The following is a 12,500-nucleotide window of genomic DNA, read 5'->3' on the forward strand; positions in this document are numbered from 1 at the left end:
TACTACTACTATTCCTATTATTACTACTATTCCTACTATTACTACTACTATTACTACTATTGCTACTAACGGTACTACTGCTACTACTACTGCTACTGCTACTACTATTATTGCTACTACTGCTACTACGGCTACTGGTACTACTGCTCTTGCTGCTGCTGCTGCTGCTGCTACTACTACTACTACTGCTACTACTACTACTACTACTACTACTACTACTAATAATAATAATAATATCACTATCACTGTTTCTATTACTACTACCACTAAAGTACTATTACTACTGCTGCTTCTACTAATAAACGAAAATTATGTATAATGTGTTTTCTTTCAAGACAAGATAAACAGTACATATAGAAAGTAATGCGAACCTTTGCTGTGCTACGATAAGAAGGATGTAAACGGTCCGCAAAGGATTAAACCACAATGACCACACGATTGTAGAATGCCTACTAAGCGTCAAGGGTGGTGTACATTCTCTTAATATAAACACCTTCAGTAATGGTTGTTATATACACACACACACACACACACACACACACACACACACACAGAGAGAGAGAGAGAGAGAGAGAGAGAGAGAGAGAGAGAGAGAGAGAGAGAGAGAGAGAGAGAGAGAGAGAGAGAGAGCGTTAGCTTATTATTATTATTATTTTTTTTTTTTACGTAGGGAAGAGGGCCAGCCAAGGGCAAAAAAAGTAAAAAGGCCCACTTGAGTGCTGGCTCTCTAAAAATTGTAAAAAGTGCCAAAACCGTCAGCCAAAATTAGTGGAGCAAATGCCTCGATACCTCCCTCTTAAAAGAGAGAGAGAGAGAGAGAGAGAGAGAGAGAGAGAGAGAGAGAGAGAGAGAGAGAGAGAGAGAGAGAGAGAGAGAGAGAGCATTAGCTTATTATTTATATGTAGCATAAGTGTTAAATAGAATCACCCAATATCCCACTAACACCCACGCCCTCATCACCACGTCTGTCACTTTCTCAGCCATTACATCACCGCAGCCCCGCTGATCTGAATTTTCCTTACTTCAATGAACAATTAGCACCCACAGAGGCATGCACCACGAAGCTTGATGAAATGCCACGAAGCACTCAATTACAAGCTTCCTTCCTCCTCTTCACACCCACAATAATGAGTAGTTTTCCATCTCCGTAAGTAAGCCATTCACTATGAAGGAGAGCGGGACGTCCTTCCTGGATGAGACTCAGGGTTGTACTCGCAAAACGGCAAGTCACGCGGCGTGGCGCGGGAGCCTACACTGTGGGTATAAAGACCCGCGGCGAGCAATAGATGTCAGTGAGCAGCACCAGCATCACCACCACGCACCACCAACCATGTGGAGACCCGTGAGTGCCGCCGCTCACCCTTTGAGGAATGGCGAAGTCAAGCCTCTGTCTTAGTGTAGTGAAGTCATGTTGTCATTTAACAGGAACATGGATATGGTCATATGATGCTCTCCCTTCCTTCCTCTCAGATGTTCTTCCTGTGCCTGGCGGTCTCGGCCGTCTTCGCCATGCCTGGAGGATACGCAGGCGGCCACGGGGGCGTCCACTTCGGGGGCGCCGGCTATGGCGGTGGATATGGCGGCTACAGTGTAAGCTGTGAACACTGCATGACCTGATATTATTCATCTCCTTGTACTGACACGTACATATCGGAGGCAGTGTTGTTCCTTGTGTGTGTTTCATTCCTGTCTTGCGTTCACAGGTTCCCACTCCTTACGCTTATGACTACGCCGTGTCTGCTGGTGTCACCAACTTTGGCCAGAGCGAGAAGGGCAACGGATACGGAGGCGTGAACGGCGGCTACTGGGTCAACCTTCCTGACGGCCGCGTGCAGAAGGTGTCTTACTGGGCTGACGGCAGCGGCTACCACCCAGTGGTGACCTACTCTGGCAAGGCCCACTACCCTGCAAGCTACGGATACGGCCACGGCTACCACTGAGATCACGAACCACCGCAACACAACAATGCAGACACTGATGGGGTCTTTCTTGTATATGTGAGGCACATAATATATCAGTAATACTATTTCATTTTTTATTTATAAATTACCCAATCCTTTTCTGAACATCCAATGAGAGTCGAATATTTGCAATGATCTTGATTCTTTCTTTTATGGAGGAATCTTATCATCTGGGTTCCTTTACATAAACTTTTAAAGTCGGAGCTGGGGAGGGAGATGGATATCATTCGACAGTAGCTATACTCATATGACAACAAAATCAACAACAACGAGTCCAAATCTAAGTCATATCATCTGCTACCTCTGAACGGCGACAAATTCAGATAGATAAATATAAGTGCAGCTCATTCATGGGACGGTGACACAGACGCAACACATCGCTTATCTAACTTTCTTCACTGACCGCTAACTTAGCTCGCTGCAAGAAGACAGTTTGCATGTCTGACATAAAAGGACTGCGTTTTAAAGAGCCATTGGTATATTTGTACTGTATAGTACTGATAAATATAATTGTTTTAACTTAATAGCTATTAGAGCTGCGTAAATATTATGTGAGCGACCTATAAGTTGTCCTCTGTCATGATTACCTACTTTGAACATTTAGCGTCATTTGTATATTTTTCATTTGTTTCACTCCCTCATCATCATTTTCTCTTAACACCACCATTCCCACCCTGGTGCCTTGAATTATGCATCACATACACTTATGTTGCTGGGAGCTACTCTCTGATCAACATTAACATTGGTGAGAGATGAATAAAGAACGAATGGGGAAGAGGGGCTCAGCTGTCATGATGTTGCCTGTCTTACCTGCCTCCTCTGAGCAGTGTGGCCTGCACTGCATTACTCTCTTAGTCTGTCACCTTAGGGTACCCTCCTCCACAGCCTCAGAACATCGCTTCACATAACGTTGTAAAACACAGTATTAAGAGCCGAGGAATTGTGCGTCAGGCGGCGGAGCGTCTCCATCCCACCTCTGAATCCCATCACAGGATTTCCTACCAAACCAAGTTTCGAATCAAGAACTCGAGAACAAATGAGCATCGTATTACCGCGGTTCAAAGTGAGTGTTATTGTTATTATTATTGTTATTACCATTATTATTATCATTATTATTATTATTATTATTATTATTATTATTATTATTATTATTATCATTTCTATTACTATTATTATTATTATTATTATTATTATTATTATTATTATTATTATTATTATTATTATTATTATTGCTTTATTATTATTATTATTATTATCATTATTATTATTATTATTATTATTATTATTATTATTATTATTATTAGCATTATTATTGTTATTATTATTATTATTATTACTATTATTATTATTATTATTATTATCATTATTAATATCATTATTATTATTATTATTATTATTATTATTATTATTATTATTATTATTATTATTATTATTATTATTATTATTATTATTATTATTATTATTAGCATTATTATTATTAGCATTATTATTGTTATTATTATTATTATTATTATTATTATTATTATTATTATTATTATTATTATTATTATTATTATTATTATTATTATTATTATTATTATTATTATTATTATTATTATTTTTATTATTATCAATATTTTTATTATTATCATTATCATCATTGTTATTATTACATGATCATTATCATTATTATCATTATCATAATTGTTTACTAATTATTTATGGAATTCACTTGAACGCTTCATGTCATTTTTTGATCTTGGGAAGATCCTTTGTTAACGTCACCCGCGCTCTGAGTCTCTCACCACCTGACCGACAGCCCGCTGGACAGTGCAGTTTGTCAATCTTTAACTTATTACCTTTGAATATATTAGAGTCGTTTTTAGCACCGTGTTTGCTACTATTCCTCATCTAATTAGGAATTATAAGCATTCCCTCTAGTAAACACTACCTTCAGTCCCATCCGCCCATGAATCCAGTCGTCTCTTTGCCTTTCACCGACCTACTTCGACCAATCAGTTAATCAACAGTAAACATTCTCATTGAAATTTTACCCGTAACAGAATGAGCCATTCTTTTCTCTACATTATCAAAAGAGACGTGAAATTGGCAATATTTACTTAAAAGTGAAAGTGCAGGATCATATGTCACGCGGATCTGTGCAAGTCCGAGGTATTGAGAGGTTTCAAATATTCAATAAATATATTTCATAAGACTACTGAGGATGTGTTACATACATTCATAATAATCAATGATGATCGTGTTTGCTCTGGTTGTGATATCATTCCCATAGACCCTTTCATACATGAGTTTGAGCAAAAATAACAGAGGGGTGTGTAGCACAGGTAAAATATACTTCCGCACAGAAGAATACTTGCACAAGACATCGACGTGACACAGATGTTGGTGGAAGGGAATTTTAGAGGCCTTCGCTGGAATGTGTGGCGCGGCATGACGGAAGTCACAGAGAGAGAGAGAGAGAGAGAGAGAGAGAGAGAGAGACGAGAGACGAGAGAGAGAGAGAGAGAGAGAGAGAGAGAGAGAGAGAGAGAGAGAGAGAAAACTGATACAGATACACAAACACTCTTATCAGTTGCCAGCTAAATTAGAAGTGTCTCAGTAACAGCTTTATGTAGCTGAGTGTTTTCAGTGTCACTGAATAGATTAACTGAGGAAATACTTAAGTACTTGATTTTTGTTTCCATTTATTAATAATGAGTGGAAGTGGCGGCAGTTGTGTAATTTGACTGAAGAAATCATTGGAGATCCAGATACCCGTCTGCACCATTATGATGTAATCAGACACGCGGTGACAGGCACCTCTCGCTGCGCCCACCTGTCGCCAGGCTTCCCACGGGTCGCGAGTCACAATCTTTACTTTCTAAACAGTTTGATAATCTCAACAAATCTATTTGGAAGAATATTTATTGTGGGTTTCACTAATCTCTCTGTCTGCAGGTTCCCATTTCAGATTGCTCAGCCACAAGCAAGACTGGCAGGCCAAACAAGTGACTATCCTATACACACAGTCATGTGAAATTATTGTCTTGCTCCATAGCCACTGATTTGATTAATAGTTTGAACGATGGCACTCGTGATTCTTCACAGGTACTCAAACGTGTTTTGTAATGTGCTTCGTACTCTTGAAATAGAACATGTGGAATTATTGCATGAAAAAAAAAACTGCCTTGAGCAAAGACCGTGCAATTAAAAACGTGAGTGAATGTTATTCAGAACATGAGTTGATAATGATTCACTGTCGTTATGGAGTAGTGAAAGATTCCAATCGTTGTGTCGTAGTTCCTCGTAGTTTATTTTAAGTCTTGCTGGTCACACGTACGGCTTATTGTGTGTGGTAGTGGCACCAAACTTACCTATCTGAAAAAAGTGTCATAATAAAAGCCTAATTCAGTTATCATGGAGGATCATGGTTCTTTTCACTATATTTCTACGAACACCAAACTTATTTGTCTAGACATTTTTGTGTTGCACGCTGAACAGCAAGCCACTTACGTATTGCCAGAAGATTCTCTCTCTCTCTCTCTCTCTCTCTCTCTCTCTCTCTCTCTCTCTCTCTCTCTTCTTGACATAGTTTAAGAGAGGAGTGAGGTTAGACAGCACATTACATCTGGACACTCGCTCTTCGAACGCTTATGTAACACAGCTCTCATTTTTCTCTTTTCACTATTTGGTTAATATTTAACAGCCGTTCTCTCTCTGTTGCACGTCTAATAAGTTTCTTTGTTATTCACCTATAATAATTATTACTGAAGAAACCTTTAACCCGTTCAGTACCATGACACGTTTTCATATTCATTCTGGTTAGTATTTGGCGATATTTTTCAACTTCAGAAACTCATATGAGGATCAAAATAGTGAAAACACTGGACCGTTAATCTTCTGACCTTAAACCCTTCCTAATGTAAATAAAAACGTCTAATCACACCCAATACTCATGACAACAATGCATCCTTGTACTGAAGGAGTTAATGGTGGATTGCTATAAAGTGTTCAGTGCCACACGACTCAATATCTTAGGAACGTTTTCGTGATGGCCGTTAAAATCCGCACAACATGGCGAACTCGGAAGCAGTCACCCCTGAGCCCGTTTTCTTTAATTCATTGTTTTGCGTTTCCTATTTGTACACCAGATGTCAGGACACTCTGGAGAAAAATGATAGAGAAAAAAAGAGGATTTGGAAAGTTAGTAGAGCACCTTCACTAGTAACTTCCGAAACGATCCTCCCTTTCCTATTCTACTTTCTACCTTCTTTGGTCAAGCTTTTCATTCGAGACTAAATGTGTGTGTGTGTGTGTGTGTGTGTGTGTGTGTGTGTGTGTGTGTGTGTGTGTGTGTGTGTGTGTGTGTGTGTGTGTGTGTGTGTGTGTTTGTGTGTATCTATCTATAGTCATATCAGCTTGATGAACGCAACAAAGACTAAAAGCAATAAGTTGTTGAATCAGCAATTAGTCTCTTAATTCTCAATTAGTAAATCTGTTACTGATTTATGTATTCCATTTGATAAGATCTTCAGCTAAACTCTCTCTCTCTCTCTCTCTCTCTCTCTCTCTCTCTCTCTCTCTCTCTCTCTCTCTCTCTCTCTCTCTCTCTCTCTCTCTCTCTCTCTCTCTCTCTCTCTCTCTCTCTCTCTCTCTCTCTCTCTATCTATATATATATATAAATATATATATATAAAATAAATAATATATATATATATATATATATATATATATAATATTTTATATATATATATATAATATATAAAATAAATAATAAATATATAAATAATAAAATACAATATAATATATAAATATAATAATAAAAAAATAAATAAAATATATATATATAAATAATATATAAAATAAATAAAAAATAAAAATTTAATAATAAAATAAATAATATTATAATAATAAAACCAAAATTATAATAAAAAAAATAAAAAAACAAAAATACAATAAAAAAAAAAAAAAAATAATTAAGAGAGAAATATAGAGAAGAAATAGAAGAAAAAAAGAAATAAAAAAAGATTAAAAAAAGAAGAGAAAAAAAAAAAAAAGAAAGAAAATAAGAAACAAATATAAGACAGAAAGAAGAAAAATTAAATAAATAAGAAAAAATATATATAACTTATATAAATTTATTTAAAAAAAAAAAAAAAAAAATAATAAAAATATTTTTATTAAAAAATATTTTATATATATATATATATAATATATATAGATAAAAATATATATTTTATAATATATAATATATTTAAACATATGTGAAAATTATTAATTTTTATTTTTTTTTATTTTATTATATATAAAAATTTTATAAAAAATTTTTTAAAAAATAAAAAAAGAAAAATTAGAAAATAATAATTTAAATTAATTACATAAAATACAATTTGTATATATATATATTTTTTTTTAATTTTTTTTTTATAAAACAAAATTTTTTATGATATATTTATAATATATATATTATTAAAAAAATTATTTATAAAACAAATATATTTAATATATATATATAAAAAATCTATATTATATTTTAGTTATATATTTAAATTATATAATATATGTATAAATATATATTTTATAAAATTATATATAATATAGATATAATATATTGTATAAAAAATTTTAGAATATATAATAATATATATTAATATTTCAAAACACAAGAATATAAAATAATATATATAAAAAAATATAAAAAAAAAATTAAAATATATATATTATATATTATATATATATAATTATATATATATATATATAATATATTATATATATTTTTTTAAACAATAATAATATAATAAAATAATAATATATATATAATAATATATAAAAATATTTTAAATATCATATTATAACAAAATTCATAAAATATATAAAACATACATATTTTATAAAACATATATATTTTTAAAATTTAAAAAAAAAATTATACAAATATTTTTTTAATTAAATTTTATATTAAAAAGGTTTTACAACAAATTTTTTTAAATTTTTTTTTATTTTTTTTTTTTTTTTTTTTTTTTTTAAAATTTAAAAAAATTTAAATTTAAATTTTTAATTTTTTTTTTTTAAATTTTAAAAAAAAAAAAAATTTTTTAATACATTTGGGAATTAAAAAAAAAAAAAAAAAAAAACCCCCAAAAAATTTTAAAAAAAAATTTTAAAAAAATTTTAATTTTTTAACCCCCATCACGATATGGGATTTACTAAACAATCATCTTCAAGTTACCTGTTAGACTACGAACCTTTACTACTCGCACAACTTCACCTCGTAACAAGACTGCCATAAATCCCGTAGGAAAACTTTACACCTACAATTCCAGCACAAGAAGCACTTTCGTTGGAGAACCATGACACCATCACAATGGAAGACCTGCTACCACAACACCAGAAACAAGAGAAAACCACCTTAGCGCTACAATCTAAGAGCTTCCACATCACAACAAATAAAAAATGGAAGAAGAACTATTACACTACATACTATCACCATCATACCACCACATACGTAAGTACACTACAACTCATCATATAAGGACGGTAACCACACATGGTAACAACACCACTACACTAGTACTACACCAGCATACCATTATATACACCACATAACACCACCTCGTCATGCAAGTTTATGGTTTGCCTTCCTTGCCTCTAAATTCATTCGCTTATTATGGAGAGAAATATTACATGATCTGCGAATGTCAAGTCATAGTCAGCCGTCACGAGGTAGCGGTGCACGTCGCGAAGGGAGGGAGTTGGTGGCTGGCGGGAGGCTGAAGGCTGGAGGCTGGAGGCTGGGCGTTAGCGAATCCGACAGTCAATAAGCCGTGACCTTGACTTGCTACGTGCTGTGTCTATTGTGGAGGTCAGGTGGGCGGAAAGGTGCATGAGGAAAAGTTTGTTTTTAGTTATTCTTGTAAAATATGTATCAGTGGCCATATTCTCAAAGAAAAAAAAAGAACAGTGTAATATTCATGTCATAATCATACGAACTCTTTGAAGAGGTAGGTTTCTAGTCTCCTATCTCAATTTTTTTTTCTGTTTGGAATCTCTATGGAGACTTTTCTTTTTACTTAGAAGTTTTATTTTCTTTCGCCGGTGACCCACTCACATAAAAAAAGTGGTAAAGGTGGCTCAGTATTCATGGCTTCCTATGACTGCAATCTCTATAAAATTTTCTATCTTTCATTTTTGTTAGCTCTATTTTCAAATATATCAGTGGTCACGCTGAAGAAGTATGATATATGGCAATAGCGTTGCATCATTCACGAATTCCTGGTTCCAATGTTAACTACAAATGTACTTTTTATAAATCATTACAAGGAGGGTTTTATAATCTATCTTATTTTTGCTTTCTCTCTAAAAGATGTATCAGTATTGAAATGTCTGTCTGTCTGTCTGTCTGTCTGTCTCTCTCATATATATATATATATATATATATATATATATATATATATATATATATATATATATATATATATATATATATATATATCATTGTTCTATAGAATATATATGAGCATCATCTAAAAAAAAAAAAACGTATCTGGCAATAAGATGACACTGTTCACGGGTTCTTAGCTCCAAAACAAACTACAGTTGTACTCTTTGTATGACATAGGCACGAGGAAAAGTTCTACTTTTGTTATTCTTGTAAGTGATATATTAGTAACTATATTACAACAACAACAACAACAACAAAATTCCAAATCTCTTAATAACGGCATATTATTTGTGGGTTCCTGTTTCCAAGAACCTAAATTGGCACTCTTTATGAATAAAATGCCTGAGGAAGTTTTATTTTTGTAATTTTTATTTCGATAGTTCAGTGGTTATATATATATATATATATATATATATATATATATATATATATATATATATATATATATATATATAAAATCTTATATATAACTGGTAATGGCGATACTTGTACTTTTCAAGAAAGTGTCTTAATGCGGTGTTCTATCTAAATCGTAATAATTAAAAGATAGACTCAGAGCGGGATGAATCTGCGAAAACATTTCTCTCTCTTGTTTTAGAAGACAATTAACTCTCTGGTTATTCACAATTGAAGGATGAATAAGCAGTGAAGCGACAATCGATACTGTTGAAGGAAATTGTCTAATTGAGGAAAAAAAGAAAACCCTTGAGATTTCACGATTCATAATGAATTGTGTTTTCATTGTGGGGACATTATTCACTTTGATTTCTGAGGTGAAGCTTCCTTCCTGGCAAATTATCGGTGTGTGTTTCGCCATCAATACTTTGCCTTCTTAAAGCTTCCACATGTTTTGGGATCTGAATCAGAAATAAATATGTAAATAAATAAGCAAATAGATAAATAGAAAATAAATACAAGTAGATAAATAAATAGATCAGCTAAATACCAAAAAAAAAAAAATCGGCTGTAGTGTGAGCTACATACCCTCGCTCCACCACTCCCTCCCTTCATGCTGCTGATGCTCCGCCTTCCGCGTCACCAAAGAGTACCGTGGCACTTTCCATAACAATAACAAATACACAGAAGTAAGAATACATCTGCTAAGCAAAATTCAAAAGAGTTCAGACAATTAAAGTTTGGCCACGCCCACTCCACCCGCCACCCTGACGGAGAAAGTGTGAAGGCCACCACGGGCCATTGGCTGCTGATTTGGGGCCTGCCTGCAGCTATAAAACACTCCCAGGCTGCCTCGAGAAGCAGTACTAACGCAGACTCCGACAATCATGCTCAACTCGGTGAGTAAGGCGCGTTACTATTTCACCTGGCCAATAAGTCCTCACCTGCAGTGTCCCTCAGCATTCGTGGGCCTCAGCAACGCGCCGGGAACAGTCACGCCATTGATCGCCACCTTCCCGCCAGTGTGGTGACTTCCATCGTAAACTCTTGTCATAACCTTTCATATCTTCGACAGGTGTTCGTGGTGTGCCTTCTGGTCTCTGCTGCCCTCGCCATTCCTGGTGGCTACGGCGGCGGCGGACATGGCGGGGGAGGATACGGTGGCGGCGGCGGACATGGTGGTGGCGGCTATGGCGGCGGTGGCTACAGTGTAAGTGATGTGATATTCTGTGCAACTCAAGCAAGATGTTCGTTATCAAATTGTAAGGAACGGTGCAGTGACTTATTCCTGTCTCCTTGTGTCCTCAGAGGCCCACCCCCTACGCTTTCGACTATGGCGTTTCTGCTGGCTACACCAACTTTGGCCACAGCGAAAAGGGCAACGGTCATGGAGGCGTGACCGGCGGCTATTGGGTCAACCTTCCCGACGGCCGCGTGCAGAAGGTGTCCTACGTAGCTGACTACGGTGGCTTCCGCCCCGTGGTGTCCTACTCCGGCAAGGCCCACTACCCTGCAAGCTACGGATACGGCCATGGCGGCGGTGGCGGCGGCTACCACTGAAAACGTCACTACTTGAAGCACTGATGGGGTTCTTCGTTATAGGGAGTAAATAAAACGTTCAAATAAAAGATTTTTTTCAATAGAAAGTATACAGTTTTCATTCTAAAACATATGTGTTAGCGAGGAAGCATGTGACAGCATCATCAGATTAATATCTACCGGTTTGCCTGTGACTGGAAGCAGCTGGCTACATTCTAGTTACTCTAGTATGACATGAGAGAAAACGCTACAAAAGAGACAAATCCCAACTGTATACCTTTTTCAGTCTGTTACATTCAGCACAAAGAGTTTTCCTTATCTATTCATTTCCGTCTCCGGAAAAGATGTAACAGCGTTTTCACTTGTTTAGACTGCAAGGTAACTCCATGAATTAAGTTAATAAAACTCAGTAAATGTGTCAGGATAGCATATAAGATCGCACCTTGGTTACGTCTTGTGGATAATGGTAATCAGTATTGAGAAGAAGCATATGATCCGTGAAATAAGATGATGAGAATTTTCTCATGGAATTAAACTGGAAGCAAGAACATAGTTACCCATCTCACTACCTTATTTTCTTTCATGACAACAGAAAAAAGATGCAATGTTTCTCTGTAAGGAACTGCAGTCTTAAGCGTTGAGTTGCATATACGAGTATGTGACATTGAATTGCTTTATTTCAGCTTACTTTATTCATTGTACGTAGTAAAAACATCCATCTATCAATCGGTTCACCTGTTAATTTCTTTACTCATGTAAAGACTGTTTTTGCATCCTTTCCACTATCTTTCTATCTCAATCACTAGTCACTATTTTTTCCCCTTGCGGGCTTCAGCAAGAAAACAGCCACCACGTAGCATCTCATTCCCTCACGCCCGTATGCCGTTTCCACTACCAGGTCTGACACGCATGTACGAGTGTACCAGTGGCTAGTCCAACTCAAGGACAGAATGCAATACCTGGCTCACTTGTCAACGATTAGGAGAGTGTTACTGTTCATGTTGTCATGACATTAAGACTCTCTCTCTCTCTCTCTCTCTCTCTCTCTCTCTCTCTCTCTCTCTCTCTCTCTCTCTCTGTCTGTCTCTGTCTGTCTGTCTGTCTGTCTGTCTGTCTGTCTCTCTCTCTCTCTCTCTCACACACACACACACACACACAGCTAAAGAAAGCCATATAGATAAACG

The 12,500-nt window shown here is 35.4% G+C and overlaps 2 protein-coding genes and 1 long non-coding RNA gene across 3 annotated transcripts in view; 2 read left to right on the forward strand and 1 right to left on the reverse strand.

Moving 5' to 3' along the window:
* Positions 1 to 1,132: 1,132 nt before the first annotated feature.
* On the forward strand, positions 1,133 to 2,026 carry LOC123516946 (putative glycine-rich cell wall structural protein 1). The gene is made up of 3 exons (XM_045276734.1): positions 1,133 to 1,342; positions 1,471 to 1,590; positions 1,704 to 2,026. Exons 1-3 carry the CDS (start codon positions 1,166 to 1,168, stop codon positions 1,938 to 1,940), a joined length of 534 nt encoding a protein of 177 aa, XP_045132669.1. The 5' UTR covers positions 1,133 to 1,165; the 3' UTR covers positions 1,941 to 2,026.
* Positions 2,027 to 9,943: 7,917 nt separating this feature from the next.
* Positions 9,944 to 12,500, reverse strand: part of LOC123516950 — a 31,428-nt gene continuing 28,871 nt past the window's right edge. Inside the window, exon 3 of the long non-coding RNA XR_006678344.1 lies at positions 9,944 to 10,238. This is a non-coding gene — a long non-coding RNA (uncharacterized LOC123516950). The remainder of the gene's footprint in view (positions 10,239 to 12,500) is intronic.
* On the forward strand, positions 10,642 to 11,423 carry LOC123516948 (glycine-rich cell wall structural protein-like). Its single transcript, XM_045276736.1, has 3 exons — positions 10,642 to 10,676; positions 10,853 to 10,987; positions 11,086 to 11,423. The coding sequence occupies exons 1-3, from the start codon at positions 10,665 to 10,667 to the stop codon at positions 11,335 to 11,337; spliced, it is 399 nt and encodes a 132-aa protein (XP_045132671.1). The 5' UTR covers positions 10,642 to 10,664; the 3' UTR covers positions 11,338 to 11,423.

The sequence above is a fragment of the Portunus trituberculatus genome, chromosome 41, assembly GCF_017591435.1.
Source record: "Portunus trituberculatus isolate SZX2019 chromosome 41, ASM1759143v1, whole genome shotgun sequence".
Lineage (NCBI taxonomy): Eukaryota > Metazoa > Arthropoda > Malacostraca > Decapoda > Portunidae > Portunus > Portunus trituberculatus.

Bases quoted from the DNA above. Each gene is read 5' to 3' on its own strand.
- LOC123516946 (XM_045276734.1), top strand. From the start codon at position 1,166: ATGAAGGAGAGCGGGACGTCCTTCCTGGATGAGACTCAGGGTTGTACT. The intron at 1,343-1,470 runs GTGAGTGCCGCC...CCTTCCTCTCAG, and splicing joins CACCAACCATGTGGAGACCC to ATGTTCTTCCTGTGCCTGGC. The intron at 1,591-1,703 runs GTAAGCTGTGAA...TTGCGTTCACAG, and splicing joins GTGGATATGGCGGCTACAGT to GTTCCCACTCCTTACGCTTA.
- LOC123516948 (XM_045276736.1), top strand. The intron at 10,988-11,085 runs GTAAGTGATGTG...TTGTGTCCTCAG, and splicing joins ATGGCGGCGGTGGCTACAGT to AGGCCCACCCCCTACGCTTT.